The 21,849-nt window shown below is 37.7% G+C and overlaps 1 protein-coding gene across 6 annotated transcripts in view; it reads left to right on the forward strand.

Annotated features, from left to right (window-relative positions):
- Positions 1 to 21,849, forward strand: part of UHRF2 (ubiquitin like with PHD and ring finger domains 2) — a 117,545-nt gene that overhangs the window by 34,873 nt on the left and 60,823 nt on the right. For 4 of the 6 annotated variants that reach the window (XM_057313427.1, XM_048223117.2, XM_026506549.4 and 1 more), the window contains exon 4: positions 1,925 to 2,143. The exons of the other annotated variants lie outside the window; for them this stretch is intronic. In XM_057313427.1, the coding sequence (XP_057169410.1) occupies positions 1,925 to 2,143 (219 nt within the window). The remainder of the gene's footprint in view (positions 1 to 1,924; positions 2,144 to 21,849) is intronic. 6 annotated transcript variants of the gene reach the window in all.

A 21,849-nucleotide genomic window follows, 5' to 3' on the forward strand; every position in this document is an offset into this window, starting at 1 on the left:
ATGACAGGTTTAGTAAGGAGACAGAGTTTTCCAAAGGATATCCAGTAGTAAGAAGCTGAAATGGGGGGGGGCGCCTGGGTGGCACAGCGGTTAAGCGTCTGCCTTCAGCTCAGGGCATGATCCCGGCGTTCTGGGATCGAGCCCCACATCAGGCTCCTCGGCTATGAGCCTGCTTCTTCCTCTCCCACTCCCCCTGCTTGTGTTCCCTCTCTCGCTGGCTGTCTCTATCTATGTCGAATAAATAAATAAAATCTTCAAAAAAAAAAAAAAGCTGAAATGGGAATTTAAACCCAGCCAGTGAAGACAGGAGGATGATAAAGGACTCAAAACCTTTTTATATAAGTTGAAGGAAATCCACTTAAAATATTTTTACTTAAAAGGGAATATTGAGGGTGGCAGGAACATTTAGACTGTCCAGTATTAGGTCTTTTGTGAACAATGTATAAATTTCTTCGTGGGACTTAGGCATAAAATGAGTTCCAAAGCTTATGTTTGATCCACTATCAAGTATTTTCTCTTCCCTATGTCTGAACTGTATGAAGATAGAATGGCTTTTCTGAGGGTTAAAACTGTCCCCTTATCACTTACTGTCCAAGCAGAGGTTACATGCTTATTTGGAAGGCTTGTGGTAGAAGGGAGTTATGGCATAAGAAGGGAAAAATGGACCAGATCCATTCTGAGACCCTTTGCTAATCCTGAGATTTTTCTTTTTCAATTAACTAAAATATGAAGAGACTTTGTTAAATTGGATGATTTAACTAAAGGTGATAAAACTAAAGATCCCACCTGGGATTTATACCCATTTACTTTGAATGAGTTATGTATACTGTGAGCGTCCTAGGCTTGCACAGTTCTTGGTTTCTTGAGAAGAACCAAGGCTTTCCTGCTAGAGCTGCTTCCAACTTTGGACCCACTTACATTTTGAGCAGGCCACTCGGTTAAGGGTTAATGGTCTTTTCTTTTTGTTTCTACCTTGTTAATACTGTCACACTAGGGTATGATATTTATTCTTATAGCACACTAGGTTTATCAAACTGGAACATGCTTTTCAATTGCAGGTTTTGTGAAAATTGATTGCTGAGCCTCATTCCCAGATTATCTGACTCATTAGATCTGAAGTGGAGACAGAGAATTTGCATTTGTAACATGTTCCCAGATGATGTTGATTTTGCTGGTCTGGGGCTCATACTTTGAGAAACACCATTTTGGTAGTTTGGCCTACCTCAACAGATTGAGCTTTACAAGAATAGGAACCAGACTTCACTCATTTCTTTGTCCCCCTACTACCAAGAAATACATAAAGGTAACAGGTCTTAATTTTGTAGCAACTGTTAACTGTTTCATTGCTCTCTTTGGCTTGTTGATACCAGAAGTTAGGCCTAAAATTTAGGAAACTTCTAAAGCTTTAGGTTTGGGTCAGGTTTCGTTTTAAGTTAAGCTTACCTTTAGAAACACAAAATCAAGATTCTGCTAGAATTATTTCACATGGGTCCACTTTTTTTTTTTCTTTTTGCCATTACTAGGCTGCATGGCTACCTGTAGGGAAAAATGGAGGTTATGAAATATACTGATTTGTACTAAGTTCATCTTCTTATGTGTAAAGCAAGCAGCAGATCTCAATGAACTGATTTCTGAGCTCAAGAACAGGTCAACATCTAGTTCTCTTAAAGTAATTTTTAAGCTAAGGCTAGAATGTGCAGCAAGAAGAGCTCGTATTTTTTACCTACTCCTAGCTCTTAAGCTAGCAAAGAATGTCTTATGAAATTGTTAGCAAGGACTGTTTATCCTGGCAGTTACAATCATGAAAAAATACCATTTAAGTGAAATTAAGAATGTTTAGGTTTTTATGTATTTGCATATACTTTTAGTCTTTGGTAGTAATCATAAGCAGCATTCTGTGATTCTTCTCTTTTTCTCTCCTCAGATATCCAGAAAGTGGTACGGTAGAAATAAATGTCAAGGATCTTCGACCACGAGCTAGAACCAATTTGAAATGGAATGAACTAAATGTCGGTGATGTGGTAATGGTTAATTACTCTGTAGAAAATCCTGGTAATAGAGGATTTTGGTTTGATGCAGAAATTACCACATTGAAGACAATCTCAAGGACTAAAAAAGAACTTCGTGTGAATATTATCTTAGGGTAAGATTACTTACACTGATGTCCTTTAGCTACTGAAGTAATCAAGGAATGTAATATTTAGGCATTATGCACATTGTCCTTAGGTAAAAAAAAAAAAAATGGAATCTATGAAAGTTAGGAATTAATGTACTAAAGGGGAACTTTTTAAAATACGTTCTTGAGATTTTTGTATTAAGGATGGCCCTTAAATGTCCATCACTGCTTTAATGCTGGATATGTTATTTGAAAGCATCTTGTAAGTACCTGAATATTTTATTCGAGAAATCCTTGCTTACTTCATAGGTTTCTTATAGGTAATATACAATAGCATTTCAATAGCTGTGGTTACTATGAGGATCTATGTTGATATAATAGCAGTGAATATCAACCTAATCAGCTGTCTACTATACTTGTAAGACTAGCTGAAATTATCCTTTATACTAATTTTCTTCCGTTTACAGAATTTAAGAAGCTGAGTAAAGAGAATTCAAAATGTAAAATATCACTCAAAATGCCAAATTTCTCCACTATTTCCATCATTAATTCTTTTATTGGGGCGCCTGGGTGGCTTAAGTTGGTTGAATGTCTGCTTTTGGCTCAGGTCATGATCCCAGGGTCCTGGGATTGAGTTCCCGCATCGGGCTCCTTACTCAGGAGGGAGCCTGCTTCTCCCGTTGCCTGCCGTTCCCCCTCCTTGTGCTCCATAACTCTGTCTATGACAAACAAATAAGTAAAATTAAAAATATATATATTTTGGTGTTTCACTCAAGTAATAAAGTACCATGCATTGTTTCACAACTACTTTTTTACACATAGGAAAATATTATCACCATCTTTCTGTGTCCAATTCTTTTTTTTCCTTTTTAATTTTTTATTATGTTAGTCACCATACAGTACGTCCTTAGTTTTTGATGTAGCGTTCCATGATTCATTGTTTGTGTATAACACCCAGTGCTCCATGCAATATGTGCCCTCCTTAATACCCATCACCAGCCTATCCCAGTCCCCCATCCCCCTCCCTTCTGAAGCCCTCTTTGTTTCCCAGAGTCCATAGTCTCTCGTGGTTCATTCCCCCTTCTGTTTACCCGCCCTTCATGCTTCCCTCCCTTCTCCTACCGATCTCCCTGCTATTCCTTACGTTCCATAAATGAATGAAACCATATGATTATTATCTTTCTCTGCTTGACTTATTTCACTTTGCACAATCTCCTCCACTCCCATCCATGTTGCTGTAAATGTTGGGTAATTGTTCCTTCTAATGGCTGAGTAATATTCCAATGTATATATGGACCACATCTTCTTAATCCATTCGTCTGTTGAAGGGCATCTCAGCTCCTTCCACAATTTAGCTATTGTGGACAATGCTGCTATGAACATTGGGGTGCATATGGCCCTTGCGGTCACTACGTCTGTATCTTTGAGGTGAATACCCAGTAGTGCAATTGCTGGGTCATAGGGTAGCTCAATTTTTAACTTTTTGAGGGATTTCCACAGTGTTTTCCAAAGTGGCTGTACCAACTTGCATTCCCACCAACCGTGTAAGAGGGTTCCCCTTTCTCCACACCCTCTCCAACATTTGTTGTTTCTTGCCTTGTCCATTTTTGCCATTCTAACTGGCATAAGGTGGTATCTCAAGATGGTTTTGATTTGAATTTTCCTGATGGCTAATGATTTTGAACATTTTTTCATGTGTCTGTTAGCCATTTGTATGTCTTCATTGGAAAAGTGTCTGTTCATATCTTCTGCCCATTTCTTGATTTAATTGTTTCTTACGTATTGAGTTTGAGAAGTTCTTTGTAGATCTTGGATACCAGTCTTTTATCTGCAGTATCATTTGCAAATATCTTCTCCCATTCCGTGGGCTGCCTCTTAGTTTTTTTGACTGTTTCCTTGCCTGTGCAGAAGCTTTTTATCTTGATGAAGTCCCACAAGTTCATTTTTTCTTGTGTCTCTTGCCTTTGGAGTTGTGTCATGAAAAAAGTTGCTGTGGCCGATGTCGTAGAGGTTGCTGCCTATGTTCTCCTCTAGGATTTTGATGGATTCCTGTCTCACATCGAGATCTTTCATCCATTTGGAGTTTATCTTTGTGTATGGTATGAGAGAGTGGTCAAGTTTCATTCTTTTGTATATAGATGTCCAATTTTCCCAGCACCATTTATTGAAGAGACTGTCTTTTTTCCACTGGATGTTTTTACTGTTTTGTCAAAGATTAGTAGCCCATAGAGCCGAGGGTCCATTTCTGGAGTCTCTATTCTGTTCCCTTGGTCTATGTGTCTGTTTTTGTGCCAGTACCATACTGCCTTTGTGATCACAGCTTTGCAGTATAGATTGAAATCCGGCAACATGATGCCCCCAGCTTTGTTTTTCTTTTTACATTTCCTTGGCGATTCGGGGCCTTTTCTGGTTTCACACAAATTTAAGGGCTGTTTGTTCCAGTTCTTTGAAAAATGTCATTGGTATTTTGATCGGGGTGGCATTGAAAGTGTAGATTGCTCTGGGTAGCATAGACATTTCAACTATGTTTATTCTTCCCATCCATGAGCATGGAATGTTTTTCCATCTTTTGTGTCTTCTTCAGTGTCTTTCAAGAGTGATTTGTAGTTTCTAGAATATAGATCCTTTACGTCTCTGGTTAAGTTAATTCTGAGATATCATATGATTTTTGGTGTTATTGTAAATGGAATCCATTCCCTAATTTTCTTCAGTCTCATTGTTTGTGTATAGAAATGCAACTGATTTCTGAGCATTGATTTTGTATCCCACCAATTACTGAATTGCTCTATAACTTCTAATAGTTTGGGAGTGGATTCCTTTGGGTTTTCCATATAGAGTATCATGTCATCTGCGAAGAGAGAGAGTTTGACTTCTTCGCTGATTTGAATACCTTTTATCCCTTTTTGTTGTCTGATTGCTGTTGCAAGGACTTCTAGTACTATGTTGAATAATAATGGTGGGAGTGGGCATCCTTGTCGTGTTCCTGATCTTAAGGGAAAGGCTTCCAGCTTTTCCCCATTGAGAATGATATTTGCTGTAGGCTTTTCATAGATGGTTTTGATGAAATTGAGGAATGTACCCTCTATCCCTACACTCTGAAGTGTTTTAATCAGGAAAGGATGCTGTATTTTGTCAAATGCTTTTCTGCATCAGTTGAGAGGCTCATATGGTTCTTGACTCTTTTCTTGTTGATATGATCTATCACAGTGATGGATTTGAGAATGTTGAACCACCCTTGCATCCCAGGGATGAATCCCACTTGGTCGTGATGGATATTCCTTTTAATGTACTGTTGGATCCTATTAGCTAGGATCTTGTTGAGAATTTTGGCATCCATATTCATCAGGGATATCGGTCTGTAATTCTCCTTTTTGATGGGGTCTTTGTGTGGTTTGGAGATCAAGGTAATACTGGCCTCATAGAATGAGTTTGGTAGTTTTCCTTCTGCTTCTATTTTTTGAAATAGCTTCAGGAGAATAGGTATTATTTCTTCTTTGAATGTTTGGTAGAATTCCCCAGGGAATCCGTCAGGCCCTGGACTCTTATTTTTGGGAGGTTTTTGATCATTGCTTCAATCTCTTCAAAATTAATCGGTCTGTTTAAATAATCAATTTATTCCTGTTTCAGTCTTGGTAGTTTATAGGTTTCCAGGAAGGCATCCATTTCTTCCAGGTTGTTTAATTTATTGCCATATAGTTGTTGATAAAAGTTTCTAATGATCCTTCCTATTTCATTGGTGTTGGTCATGATCTCTCCCCTTTTATTCATAATTTTATTAATTTGGGTCCTTTCTCTATTCTTTTACATGAGTCTGGCCAGTGGTTTATCAATCTTATTTATTCTTTCAAAGAATCAGCTTTTAGTTTTGTTGATCTGCTCTACTGTGCTCCTGGTTTCTAATTCATTGATATCTAATCTTGATCACCTGCCTTCTCGTGCGTGGGTTAGGCCTGTTCTTCTGTTCCAGCTCCAGCTTCTTGAGGTGAGAATATAAAAACGGCAGTTTAGATTGTTCTGTTTTTTTGAGTGAGGCTTGGATGGCTATGTATTTTCCCCTTAGGACTGCCTTTGCAGTGTCCCATAGGTTTTGGACCGATGTGTTTTTGTTCTCATTGGTCTCCATAAATTGTTTAAATTGATTTTTAATCTCCTGGTTTCCCAATCATTCTTAAGTAGGATATTTCTTAGTTTCCAAGTGTTTTGAGTTTCTTCCAAATTTTTCCTTGTGATTGAGTTCCAGTTTCAAAGCATTGTGGTCTGAGAATATGCAGGGAATAATCTCAGTCTTTTGGTATCAGTTGAGACCTGTTTGTGGCCCAGCATATGGTCTATTCTGCAGAAAGTTCCATATGCGTTCGAAAAGCGTGAGGATTCTGTTGTTCTGGGGTGTAGTGTTCTGTATGTATCTATGAGGTCCATCTGGTCCGGTATGTCATTCGAAGCTCTTGTTTCTTTGTTGATTTTCTGCTTAGGTGATCTGTCTATTGCTGAGAGCGGAGTGTTGAGGTCCCCTACTATTAATGTATTATTATCTATATGTCTCTTTATTCTGGTTAAGAGTTGGCTTGTGTGTCTAGCTGCTCCCCTGTTGGGGGCATAGATATTTATAATTGTTAGATCCTCTTGTTGGATACACCCTTTAAGAATAATATAGTTTCCTTCTGTATCTCTAACTACAGTCTTTAGTTTAACATTTAATCCGTCTGATATGAGAATTGCTACCCCAGCTTTCTTTTGAGGTCTGTTGGCATGAAAGATGGTTTTCCATCCCTTCACTTTCAGTCTGGATCTCTTTTTTTTTCTTTTCTTTTCTTTTCTTTTCTCTTTTCTCTTCTCTTCTCTTTTCTTCTCTTTTCTTCTCTTTTCTTCTCTTTTCTTTTCTTTTCTTTTCTTTTCTTTCTTTCAAGATTTTATTTATTTATTTGGCAGAGACAGCCAGGGAGAGAGGGAACACAAGCAGGGGGAGTAGGAGAGGAAGAAGCAGTCTCCCAGTAGAGGAGCCTGATGTGGGGCTCGGTCCCAGAACACTGGGATCACGCCCTGAGCCGAAGGCAGATGCTTAATGACTGAGCCACCCAGGCGCCCCACAGATGTATCTTTAAATTCAAAATGAGTCTCTTGGAGACAGCATATGGATTTGTTGTGTCTTTTTATCCAATCTGCAACCCTGTGTCATTTATGGGAGCATTTAGGCCATTCACATTGAGAGTGATTATTGAGAGATATGATTTTAATGATGTTGTGCTGCCTGTGAAGTCTTTGTTTTCTATACATTGTAAATTTCTGTCTATATCACTCTTGGGGTCTTTTTACTTTTATAGAACCCCCCTTAATATTTCTTCTAGGTCCGGCTTGGCGGTCACATAGTCTTTCAGTTTCTGACGATTTTGGAAGGTCCTTGTCTCTCCATCCATTCTGAATGACAGCCTTGCTGAGTAAAGGATCCTTGACTGCTTGTTCCTCTCACTTAGTGCTCTGAATATGTCTTTCCAGCTTTTTCTGGCCTGCCAGGTCTCTGTAGACAGGTCTGATGTTATTCTGATGGCCCTCCTTCTGTAGGTGAGGATTCTCTTCCCACTGGCTGCTGTCAAGATTGTATCCGTGCATCTAAGATTTGTGAATTGTGCTATTATGTGACGTGGTGTAGATCTGTTCTCATTGATCTTGGGAGGGGTGCTCTCTGCCTCTTGGACATGAATGCTTGTTTCCTTTGCCAGATTAGGGAAGTTCTCAGCTACAATTTGTTCAAATATCTCTTCTAGACCTTTCTCTTTCTCCACTCCCTCAGGGATGCTGGTGATTCTGACATTGGAATGGTTCATTGAGTCAGTAATATCCCGTAACCTACATTCTTGAGATTGGATTTTTTTAAGCCAAATTCCCATTTTTTCCCTTTTTTTCTATCATCCCATCTTCCAGTTCACTAATTCCTTCTTCTGTCTCATTACCCTGGCCATCAGAGCATCCAGTTTAGACTGCATTTGATTCATAGCATTTTTAATTTCTCCCAGATTCGCTCTCATTTCCGCCCTTATAGATTCTATATTCTTGTTAATATTTTCATTACTATCTTTTTCCCGCCTATACATCATCTTGACCATTGTTACTCTGAACTCCATTTCTGACAATTGGGTTATGTCCATATCTATCAGTTCTGTGGCAGAGGCCACAGTCTCTGTCTCCTTTCTTTGTGGGGATTCCTCCTCATGGTCATTCTGATGAGGAGAGGTAACGGGGATGCACAGAGCCCAGATTATTGACCAGGACCCAGGCAGTGTGCACTTGTTTTATAGGGACCTTAGGGATGTGGGCTTCTTGTTTTTTCAGCCTGCCTTCTGGGTGGAGGGGCCAGCCACGCTGATACTCAGGCAACCCTGTTTCGGGTAGAGTCTCCGTGTCCCCTGGGAGGGGGGATGGGGATGGGCACACTGTGAGCTGATATTTCCGGGCTTTTGTTCTCTGGCGGCTTTCCCTGGCGGTTTTCTGTGACTCTTCTGAGAGTCAGAGCAGCCGTGGCCGTGTCCTAGTCTCTGTTTCAGAACAGAGAGATCGCAGTCTGCTCTCCACTGATCCCTCCTGGCCACTTTAACTCTGTTTCCGTCGGTGCTGCTAAAAACCCCTCAGTGTCCGGTTGTGCGCCCCACAGCCACTCTCTCAGCCCCTGCTCCCAGGGCTGGCACATCTGTCTCCTTTGTGCTTCTAACACCGCCAACTGCCCTGGGTTCCCACGTGCGCTCCTGAGCTCCCTGTTTCAGTGTGGTTTGTGCGCTGCGGAGTTCCAGTTTTCAGTCTGGTCTACTCGCGCTCCCGAGGTCCCGGTTTCAGTCTGGTTTGAGTGAGTCCTCCAGAGCTCTGGTTTTCAGTCCGGTTGCGCGCATGTTCCCGGGCTCCCGGTCTCAGTCTGCTTTCTCGCGGGTACCGGTCCGCAAATCTGGCCCGCTCTTCTGTGCAGGTGGCTACTGCTTCCTGGTGCCCGAGCCTCGGGGCTCCCTCCCCCTTCCGTTTATCTTCCAATATTTGTGCGCAGATTCACGGCTCCCCACTTCGTACCTCGATACTCAGTGCCAGAGATGTTCGTTTGTAGAGATCCAGGTGTATCTTCCTAGTCTCAGGCTGATTTCATGGGTGTTCAGGATGATCTGGTAGATATCCAGTTCGATTCAGGAGACCAGCTGAAAAAAAGGTCCCCTACTCCTCCACCATCTTTTTTCATCCTGTGGCCAGTTCTTTTGAATAGAGTTTATTGGTTGAACAGTCACTAATTTATTTTTTTTAATGTTTGTTTAATTGTTTCTACTTCTTACAGTATTTAAGTGAATAAGTTCATATATGAATTTTGTGCTTTGCTGTGTTTTTTTTTTTTTTTTAGAAGGAATTCTTATGAATACATTTTTGTCGCGCATTGGGGATTCTAGAACAATCCTGGCAGTTGTGTATGTGTGTGTATAGGAAGCAACCAGGGCGCCTGGGTGGCTCAGTCGTTAAGTGTCTGCCTTCGGCTCAGGACGTGATCCCAGAGTCCTGGGATCGAGCCCCACATCAGGCTCCTCCGCTGGGAGCCTGCTTCTTCCTCTCCCACTCCCCCTGCCTGTGTTCCCTCTCTCGCTAGTTGTCTCTCTCTCTGTCAAATAAATAAATAAAATCTTAAAAAAAAAAAAAAAAAGAAACAGCCATACTAAGATTCTTGTCAAGTTCTGATTAATAGAATTAATATATATAATGTGGATTATATGTTAAATATAATGGATATATTATAACAAATCAGCTTAAGTATCTTCTTATGATTAATAATACAGAGTAGGGGTCAGTTAACTACAACTCAGTGGTTGCCTGATTTTTATGAAAATAGTTACTGGAACATAGTAATGCCCTCCATTTACACATTATCTATGGCTATTTTTGCATTCAGCATTGTTCAGTGGTTGCAACTGAGACTCCCTGGCTTGCAAACCTAAACTATTTACTCTCTGACCCTTCATGGAAAACGTTTGCTAACTCCTAAGATAAAAAGAATGTTGTGAGGTGCTGAAAATAGCTTATATTTTAGAAAACAGTTTCAGAACTTTCTACAAACAAAAGTGTGATTTTGTTGCCAGGTAAGGATGTAACTCAGGCTTCTAAGCAACTTGAAAATTGGTTATGGATGCAAATCATGAAGAAAAGGAACAGGCCTATACATAAATGGGTTATATAGGGGACCGTATAACGTACTTGAGTGTAAGAAGTACAATACAGCATGTGTATATGATAGGAGGAGATAACAGTACTCAATAGCATAGAGTTTAAAAAAAAAAAAAAAGCTTGCTCTTTAAAAAAATTTTCCCTGTGTGATTCTGAAGTATAGTTAGAGAGGAGCACCCTGGCTTTAGGGACTAGAACTAAGATTGAGTGGAAATTATCGATGGTCAAATATTGGCTCACTAGAGAGAACAGTTAGGTGATAGCTATCCCAAAGAGTAAAACACATTGTCCTGTAAAATATTATGTTCTCTGTCATGTAAGTTTTTACTAGACGTGTTAGTAACATAAGAGCTTAAAAAGGAGTCAGTGTGGCATGTGGCTGTGGATAGGATTTTTTTTTTTTTTCATGGTTAGAAATCTTTTTACTGGAAAAAGTGGATAAATAGCAGAATATGAAGGTCTTAATGTATTCTGCTGTTGACAGCTTTGGGCTGTTACAGACTGTGCTGTCGTGACATCATCATACCTGATGCTTATGTGCGTTAGTTTTTGTAGGCTGCATCTTGCCTAGAAGTAGAATTGCTGGGTTGTAGAACCTGTACATCTTGACTTGATAGATACGACCAAATATTTAAGTAGCTCTATTAGGTTACACTTCTACAGCAGTATTAGAGGTCCCATTGCTCTGCATTCTCCTCCACACTTGATTTTGTCACACTTGAATTTTTGCTAAGCAGAGGGGTATATAATGAAATAGTATATCATTATGGTTTTGATTTGCATTTCCTTGACTAATGAGATTGATAACCTTATGTTTGTTGGCAAATTTAGATACCTTTTGTGAGGACCCTGTTCCAAACATTGTTTTGTTGTTAGTCTGTATTACTGATTTTTTTTAAGAGTTCTGATTATGAAGACTCGATCATTTCAGTTATGTGTAGAGAAAATATTTTTGCTTTTATAGCTTTTTTCATGTTTTGAATAATAGTCTTAATTTTAAATAGTTTATTAAATTTTTCCTCCTGATGCTTACACATGCTATGTCTTAAACCTTCTGGGTTTGGGTGGGGAGTGGGGGCTATGGGTGAAGGTGGTCAAAGGGTACAAACTTACACTCCAGGGATATAATGTACAGCGTGGTAACTATAGTTAGCAATACTGTATTATATATTTGAAAGTTGCTGAGAGCAGTTCTTAAAAGTTCTCATCACAGAAAGAAATTACAACTATCTGAGGTGATGGAAGTTAACTTTTTGTGGTAATCATTTCAGTGTATACATCTATCAGATCATTGTATTGTATACCTTAAACTTACACAGTATATGTCTGTTATATCTCAGTAAAACATGGAGTGGGCAGGGGAGAAACTTTTCTTACCCAAAATGCATTAAGATACTCTTCATTATTAAAAAAGCTTTGTGGTTTTGCCTTTCTTTAGTAGGTCTTTAATCCATTTGAAGTAGGTTTTGAGGTAAGGGTTTGACTTCCCTTGATATATATGGATAATCATTTTTCCTGGCAGTGCTTATAAAAAAGCCCATTTTTCCCTCACTGGTCCTCAGTATGACCTCATATCAAGTATGTAATTTGATGCATCCATCTGGTTTCCATTCTGTACCATTGGTCTATTTTGTGTATCCTAATATCAGTTCCACATTTTAATAATATGACAGGACAGGGCTTCCTACCTTGTTCTGCAGTAGTTCTCTGTTTTCTTGGGTCTGTGTGCTTTCATTTCAGTTTTCCAAACCATCTGGGTAATTTAAACATAAAAACCATTGGGAGTTTAATATACTGTGTTGACTCTAACCCAGAAATGTGCTTTTTCTCCATTTATTTAGGTCTTTAATGTGTTTTTCTCATATTTTTATTAGGTTGAACCATATAATGTGTTTTTATAAGTTCAAAATAATTGATTGATGGCAGTTATATGGTAGAACTTAATATTCTCCAGAGATCTGATCAGATATGAGTCTGTTATCCTTTCTTAACTTTAGGTATTACTTATTGTTCCAATAAATGCAATTTTGGGGGTGGGGGTCACTGATATACAAGTAACCTTTGATCTTGGATCTAGTAGCCTTACTAGATTTATTAGTTTTTATTTACATGTAGATTTTTTGGGGGGAATTTTTGTGATTGTAATCATCTCTGAATTATGACGTTTTTGTGTTTTAATTTTTTTAATTCACTAGCTGCCCTTTAGTACATTGTTCAAAGGATGTGGTGATAACAGGCATCTTTTTTCTCCCTTACCTCTAAGAAAAACTTTTCAAAACTTCACCAATAACTATAGTACTTGACATAAGCATTTTGTGGATATGCTGTCCTGGGTTTGCATTGGCAATATTTTGTGTGGAATTTTTGCATTTGTGTTAATGAGTAAAATTTGCATGTTAGTTTTCCTATCTAGCTGTTCTTCACAAATTATTCGGTTTTTATAAAATAATTAGAATATTCTTTGTCTTTTGGTGAAGTTTTGTGTCCTTTTCTTGGCTGATTGGTAGAACTTTTCAGTAAAGTCTTCTGGGGCTGAGCTTTCTTTGTGGGAAGGATTTTTATGATTGGCTCAATTTCTGTAATGATAGGGAGACTCTGATTTTCTATTTCTTGAAATAAAATTTTATTTTTTAGGTACTCGATTTTATCTAAATTTTATTTATTGTCATAAGTTTATTTAACCTCATCTTTTAATGTGCAGTCTTTATTGTGATGTTCCTTTTTTTATTCCTGAGTTTGGTTTGTGACTTTTTAATATGTCCCCCCAGAGGCTTATGAGTTTTATTAGACTTTTATAGATAACTAACCTTCAGCTTTGATATACTCTCTATTACTATATTGAAGGTACAAAAGGAGAAATAAATATAGGACATCATTTTTAATCTAGGATATTTGATAAGGGAACTTGGAGTTAAAGTTCATGCTTGTTTCTTTTCTTTAAAGATCTCATCCGTTTGTCAAAGAGAGGGGCGGCGGCACAAGTAGGGGGAATGGCAGGCAGAGGGAGGAGTGGGCTCCTCGCTCAGCGGGGAGCCCAGTGTGGGGTTCCGTCCCAGGACCCTGGGATCATGACCTGAGCCGAAAGCAGATGCTTAACTGACTGAGCCACCCAGGGGTCCCTCTATTTTAAATTTGTGAGTACCAAAAAGTGAATATGCTTAAACTGTCTCATGATCAAATTCTATTTTTAGTGTCGTTTTCTGTTTCTATTTTAGCTTTGAAGAAAATTCAGAACAAAAGTTTGTGGAGTTTAAATCCATTTTCAAAATACTTTGTTCAGTTACTATTATGATGCATATTGCATTTAATACCATATGAAGTTATATTAGTTTAGATATTTATAAGTAGAATTTGATTTCTATAACAAGAAAATAATTTATCTACAGCTAAAACTGAACTGGATGGATGTACTTTATGTTCAGTGCCATTTTTTATAGGGCTTTATTTAACTAAATTTTATCCATACTCATTTATTATCATATCTCTTCAGTGATATTTTTAACATTCTTATACAGTACAACTTTGGTGTCCATTATCAAGTTATAAATCAAAACTCACTGTATTATAACCTATTGGCCTCCTTGTGGTGCTTAGTCATATATATATATATATATAAATATGTTTCTGCTTTGGAGCCTTTGCACTTGCTGTTCTCTCTGCCTGTTCTGCTCCACACAGATACTCATTTGGCTTGCTCTGTCTCTTGTCTCAGTTCTTTGTTCAGACATCACTTCAAAAGACATCTTTCTTGATTGTGTTGTATAAAATTATATATGTGCATGCCAGGCATAGATTCCTTGAACTCTTTCCTTACTCTTATTTTTCTTTATAGTATTGATTATCATCTGACATTTGTCTCTTTTGGCCTACTTGGAGTAATTTCCTATTCTTGCTGTAATAAATTACCACAAACTTAGTGGCATAAACAGATAACTTACCATTTTACAGTTCTGTAAGTCAGGAGTCTTGTATGGATTTCACTAGGCTAAAAGTGTCAGCAAAGATGTGTTACTTTTTGGGGACTCCAAAGGAGAATTTGTTTCCTTGCCTTTTTCAGATTTTAGAGGCCCCCACCATCCAATTCCTTGGCCCGCTGCCCACTTCTTCCCTTTTTAACATTACATATAGGACTCTTCTAAAGTTTCCCTGTAATTACCTTGGGCTACCTGCATAATCCTATTTCAAGGTCATTAACTTAATCATGTCCACAAAATCCCTTTTGCCTTGTAACATAATATTCCCATGTTCCTGTACTTAGGACCTAGACATCCTGTGGCACCCATTATTCTGCCTGTCCTACTACTGAAACATTAATGCCCTGACTTTTGTTGGCTGCTATGTGCCAGGCCATGTTCTAGGAATAAGTTATAATGAGTATTCGGTAAATAGAGTATTTCACTGAATCTGAGATTAACAGGGTTTTTTTTAATTTTAACATCTCAAAATGTATCTTAAAATTGCTATTGGAATGAAGTTGGGTTCTTTCAGAGATTTGAGTTTGCTTCTACTAGGCACCTTGGAGTACCATGTAACTTAAAACCTCTAAGCTTCTTCAGGTGGTATGAATTCATATCTGCAGAATGGCATGAATCATACCTTTGTGGTTCAATTCTTGGGATACTTTTCCTCCTTTAACTCAGTGATAACATTGAAAGAGGCATGTTTATTTTCTGTCTCTGCCTGCAAGGTGGTTATATCTTAAACTGTGAGAAAACCATTTGGTATCCTAGCTTTGAGGGTCCTTCTTAGACATCTCATTTCAGACTTTTTTCTTTCTTATAATTTCATAAAATAGTGTGTCTTATAGTTGTTGGCTTCCATCTAGAGTACCAACTTTGGGGGTGGTTCTTAGACTACCCATTGTAGGCCAATTTCTTTTTTGGTAGTATAAAATAATATATTTTACAATTGTTCGTTTATTAGGTTCAAATGAAATGTAGTATTGAAGGAATATTCATGTTTTTGGTGTGATTTAGGTTTCATCAGCTTTGTGCAGAAGACAAGGGTGTGGTAAGCCTTCAGCTAAAATGATAAATGAGTGAAAAAATAATTCTAGTTTTGAAACTGTTTTTGTGATATTTATTGAAGCACCTAATGAAATATATGGAAGGTTTCTGTTTCCAGGTAGGATGGAATAGCTGGCAGTAATTAGCATTTTTACAGTTAGAAAATCCAGATCAAATACCATTATCATCTGTTTGAAGGCAACAGAGAGGCAAAGAGAACTACCAGGGCCTAGGGACTCTGGAATGGGAAGAACCTTAGAAGACAGTTAGTTGGTTTTTATAGTTGCTTTTTGCCCTGGGAACTTTGCTAATTATGGATGCAGAGCAGATCTAATTGAAAGCAACTGGGGGCATGGTGGAGACAGAAATCAGAACTTTGGGTAGATAATGGGGATGGCCTGTTTTCCTCACAAAACTTTTGCTAAACACTGGGGTTTTGCTGGGCAAGAGGCTAAAAATGTAAGTAAACAGCACGGTGGAATTTTCAGCAGTCTTAGAAGGCAAACATGGGTTTGGGGATCACTGGTGGAATGATCCCACAGAGTATACAAAATGCTCTTAGTTGAAAACTGTGGATGGTTAAGACAAATATGTAGACTAAATCTCACCAAGACTATAAACAAGCCTTGCATCAGCATAGTTGCTGAATAAAATGTTAAACCACCACAGTATCTCCCCAGCAGAAGGAAGATTGCTCCTTCTTTATGGTACAGAAACATCTGAAGCCTCCTCTAATGTTTATATTTATAATGTTGAATTCCGAGGTTTGGTTTGCTAACATCTTTATCTTGGCTTCATTTTTTTGTAACCTGTTTTCATTAGAAATGGATTTCTAAATTGAGAATTTTTTTATATGTGTTTTCAGATGCTGTTCCATTGTATTCTAGCATACATTGTATCTGATGAAAACTCAGCTTATATTCTCTTTGGTTTTATCTTTAGTTTTCAGCAGCATTATGCAGCATGCCACTGTGTTTTCTTTTTATTTATCCTGCCATGAAGCCAGAAACACTACCAAAAGACAGGGCCACATAGTCAAAAACCAGAAGAAAAACCAACAATAAAAATGAAACTGATCTTGGGGCACCTGGGTGGCTCAGTCAGTTAAGCATCTGCCTTCTGCTCAGGTCACGATCCCAGGGTCCTAGAATTGAGGCCCAGGACAGGCTCCCTACTCAGCGGGGAGCCTGCTTCTCCCTCTCCCTCTGCCCACTTGTGTGCTTGCATGTTCTCTCTCTCTTTTTCTCAAATAAAAAAAAAAAGTATATATATATATATTTTATGTTGCTCTTGATAATTAAAAGTTCTCAGGGATTTTAGAATAATTATGATTAAAGTGCTCAAGAAAATAGATGAGAAGATGGAGAATTTCAAATGAGAATTAGAATCTATAATCACATGGAATCCATGAAATCACTCTAGAACTGAAATATACAGTATCTGAAACTAAGTTCATTAGATTGGCTTAATAGCAGAAGATAGGAGTAGTGAACTCAAAGGCAAGTCAGTGAAAAATTTGGATAAATTGACATATGAAAAAAAATAGAAAAGACTGTTGGACATATGGGACCTGGTAAAAGGGATGCATTACATGTACTTGAAGTTCCCAAAGAAGAGAAGGGTGAAAACAATGTTTGAAAATATAATAGCTAGAATTTTCAAAAGTGAGAAGATATCAGCCCAGATTGAAGTCCTACGAACCCTAAGCAGGATAAATGTAAAGAAAGCACAGAGGCATATTATAGTAATGCTGCTAAAATCTAAAGATAAAAACAAAAGGAATATGAGCTGAGTTTTCATCAGAAATAACAAAAGCTCTAGAACACAAGGAAATAGCATCTGAAAATACTACTAAAAAAAAATCTCAACTTAGAAATACATTTCTAATGAAAATAGATTACAAAAAAAGTGAAGCCAAATAGTGATGTTATCAAACCTAACCTAAGAATTCGGTACCAATAGACCTGCACTAAAATACTAAGGAGTTCTGTAAGCAGAAGGAAGGTGATTTCAGGTAGAAATATGGAAATACAGGAAGGCATTAAAGAACAGAGGAAGGGTAACTATATGAGTAAGTGCAGACTATTCACAACACTAGTGAAGTTTATGTGTAGAATAAAATGCATGACAACAATGCAGAAGTTGGGGGTTGATAAATGAAGCTGTGAAATTCTGACATGCTCAAGGAAGTAGTGCAGTAAAACTTTGATTTCTTGGGTTTATTTACATGGTATATTCTCTAAGAACCACTAAATTAAAATATTTTAATAACATTGAATATATGCAATTTATTAATATATATAATTTAATATAACAAAATATAATTTTAATATAACTAAACTATTAGCAAATTAATAGGGTGAAATGGAATAATTATTAGAATAAACCAAAAGAAGGCAATCAAGAAGAGTAAAAGAAACAAAAAGGTAGATAAAATGGGAAACAGTAAAATGGTAGAAACAAACCCAAATATGTCAGCCATTTATGTTAACTAAATGTGAGCTAGATATTACAGTTAAAGATGAACAGGATTAAAACAAAAACAAAATCCATATGCTGCTTATAAAAAAGATTCCTTAAATATGAACTCACATAAGTTGAAATTACAAAGATGGATGGGATTCCAGGTAGATGACAACAGCATAGATTTTTAGTCTCCCTAGATGTCCTTATACAAACACATAGAACAACTAAAATATCTAATCCAAAATTCATGGGCAGCATCTTTAACCATTCAGGGTGTTGTGGTATCCCCTAAAGGAACCAAAATAACTGGTGGGATAAATAGCTGAACGCTTATAAGACCAGTGTGGTAGCGGTAGCTGTGCAAGAGGTAGGAAAGGGTAACTACCCAAGAACTCTGAAATGATAAAACTAGTTCAGCTAACTGTTTTGAGAGGAGCAGCTATGGTGGCCATTTCTCAAAATGACCCCCAGTATTTCCTGCTTCCTGGTATTCACACCTTGCGCACAGTTCCCACCCACATTTTACTTAGGGTTACTCTTGTGATCAATAGAATATGGCAGAAGTGATGTTTTACCACGTCCAAGATTCAGTTATAAAAACATTGAAGCTTCCATTGGGCTCTCTCAGATCACTTCATTTGGGGGAAGCCCTCTGCTGTGTTGTAAGGATTCATACATCCTAGTGGTCTTGCCCTAGTTGAGCCTTTAGATGAGACTGTAACTCTGGTCAACAGCCTGACTGAAACTTGACAAGATCTTGAGCCAGAACTGCCCAGCTCTGCTGCTCCCCAAATCCTGATTTGCAGAACCTGAGGTAATTTTTGTCTAAAGCTGCTAGTTTTAAGATGATTTGTTATGTGACAACAGAACTAATCCAGCAACTGAAGCTAGAAGGGGTATGCACATCAGTTTAGATGAGTACAAGCAGTTGGCAATAAGATTTTGAAGGGATTAGCGACCAGCGAGCTCTTGAAATTATCTAGCTAAAACTGTTCCAGGACAAAGCCCCATATAGAAAAACTACTGGAAGTACAGCCCAAACTGAGTAGAACAGGGACAATAAAGATAAAAAGAAAAAAGATTCAGTTAAAAATAGGGAAGGAGAATAGAGCCAGGAGATTTAAGCTTCCATAGTAGTAGTCCCTTTTAAAAATAATTTGAGGCATAATTTACATACAACAATATGTACTATATATTTTTTGTACTATATATTTTAAGTGAATATTGGCAAGTATGTATACCCATGCCACCACTATAATCAAGATATAGAACGTTTTCATCACCCCAAAAAGTTCTTTTGGGCTCCCTTAGGTATCTGCACAAACCTCAGCCCCAGACAACTACTCATTTGCTTTTTGTCAGATTAGATTTTAGTTGCTATAGTTTTGAATGCTTCTCCAAAAAATAACAATTAAAAAGAGTGAGTTCTGTGGAACTCTATAGCTGTGAGCTAATAAAGCTAAGTGAAATTATACCCTCCAGAGGTTCAATACATTTAATTTTTTTTTAAAAGGCATTGATGTCAAATTACATATTAAATTAGAAGAAAAAGGAAGAAAATGTAAGGATGTTATCCTCATTCCTTTTAGGGAAAGTGTCACAGAAAGACATGCATGAGTCAAGAAAAGATGGACTAGGGATTTTAAGTCTAGCCAAACTGCCTTTCAGAATAAAGGCTGGAGACAAACTATCATTAACTTGGAAGAACTAGGGGAGCTATTCTCATGAACGCTTCCTGGGAAGTGTTCTAGAGAACTAGCTTCAGGGCCATCAAGATTACTGAAGAAAATTAGACAAAAAGAGCAGTGATAAACATCAAAAATATTTTTACATTTAGGGACACCTGGGTGGCTCAGTCAGTTAAGCGTCTGCCTTCGGCTCAGGTCATTATCCCAGGGTCCTGGAATCAAGTCCCACATCAGGCTCCTTGCTCAGCTTCTCCTGCCTGCCGCTCGCCCTGCTTGTGTGCTCTCTCTTTCTGACAAATAAATGAATCTTAAAATATTTTTACATTTAGAAATTAGGACTAAAGGAGATACATAAAGAAGAAAGCGTAGTATGTAATGATTATATTATCTGACATAGATAGAACTGTAAGATGTGGATGAAAATACACAAAAGAATTTAAAATTGTGGGGCGCCTGGGTGGCTCAGTGGTTAAGCGTCTGCCTTTGGATCAGGTCATGATCCCAGTGTTCTGGGATCGAGCCCTGCATCGGGCTCCCTGCTCAGCAGGAAGCCTGCTTCTCCCTCTCCCACTCTCCCTGCTTCCGTTCCCTCTCTCGCTGCCTCTCCCTCTGTCAAATAAATAAATAAAATCTTTAAAAAAAAATTTAAAATTGTTTTCAGTAATCATGATGACAACAAGTAAGAATGTCTCGTGTGTAATGTGGGATAAGGCAAAGAAGTATTTGTAACATTCTAATTTAGACATCCCTGGTATCTTTGATAACTAGTATTTTCTGACTGAGGAGAAAGGAGAAATAGACACATAATTGTTTTTAAAAAAGTAAATTTACCCTTCTGTTCAGAATTTGAACAAAGCATTTATATGAACTCATGAAGTATCTTGTATGTGTATTCATGTGTATGTTTAAATTTTGTAGCTCTGTCCACTGAAGAAGCCTTGAAACAGTGATCAGCTTAGTTGCAGAAAGCTTTTCTAGTGCCTGAAATATAGCTTTGAAATATTATTTCTTCCCAAAAGAAATTGGGATTCCTTATAGATAGGACTCCAGGCTAGAGGCAGAAAATGTGCAAGATGAATTTGGAACATCTTGTCTTAGGGATAACAAGGAAACCCACAAAGACTGTTAAGTTCTTGTCAGATTTGGGAGTCAACTGGAAGTTCCTATTGGCCAAAGATAGACAGTTTGAACATCAACAAGGAAAATAGCTACAGTGGTTTGAAGCACCTCAGATATTTATGTGAATTCCTGGTAATATAGAATTGGTGACCTATATAGGACATTAGGGAACTATTTAAGTTGCCAAAGAAAGCACTTAATCCATATTTTTTATATCATGTATCACTGAGTCACCAAATAATTGATGAGGTCAAGTTTCTTTCTATTGAACTCTAGCAAAAAAAATTAGGAAAGCTAGAACTGGAATAGCAACACTTTCTAAACCCCAGTGAATTAATCTTAGTATTGAGTATTGATAGCTGCTATCATCATAGGAAAAGACAACTAAATAAACTAGGTGCTTCCTAATAGAATAGACCTATACATAGTTATACCAAAACATGAACCTGGATTTGATTAAGCATTTCTAAATGCAAGGATTTTCATTATTTTGTGTGTGTAAAGGGCCAGATAGTTTTAACCCTCGACAGCCAAATGGTCTCCACCATCACAGCTACTCAACTCTGCCATTGTAGCACAAAACCAACCACAGAGAATGCATAAGTGAGCAGGTGTAACTGTATTCCAGTAAAACGTTATTTACAAAAGCAGGCAGCAGACCAGGGTTTTTGACCTGTACTCTGGATTCAGCTACCAACTTACTGGAAATGCAAATAACAGAAAAAGCCTATTTAAACTACACTTTGGGAATGCAAATATCAGAATCAAGATATTGGGCCACTCTATAGGACAAATGGTGGTGGTTCTTTAAATTGTAAAGAAGGAAAAGATAATGTGGGAATTGATTAGAGTCTTTAAAACACAGGCAAAACTATATGATATGCTTAGGCAGACAGGTTTTGTAAGACTGAAGAAAATTAAGGTAAATATAATTCTTAGAAGGGAATAAAAGAGATTGAGATTGGGAGGGAGCATGGCAAGGGCTTCTGAGGTAAACCTTTCTATCTCCTGTTATGGTTGGTGACTACAGACTATACATCCTGTAGTCTGATTAAACTATACATAGATAAATGCAGTTTTCTGCATTTGTGGATATCTGACATTAAAAGTTTTAAAAGTTTTACATGTGAAAACATGGGAAAAGTCATCAAGCAAATTCTAACCAAAAAAGAAAAAGTACACTTTTGATATAGAATGCATTACTAGAGGTAGAGACATTTTATAAGGTGATTTAAGAGTCCTAAATCTGTATGTACCCAGTAACATAGCTTCA

Source organism: Ursus arctos, unplaced genomic scaffold (assembly GCF_023065955.2).
Source record: "Ursus arctos isolate Adak ecotype North America unplaced genomic scaffold, UrsArc2.0 scaffold_18, whole genome shotgun sequence".
Classification (NCBI taxonomy): domain Eukaryota; kingdom Metazoa; phylum Chordata; class Mammalia; order Carnivora; family Ursidae; genus Ursus; species Ursus arctos.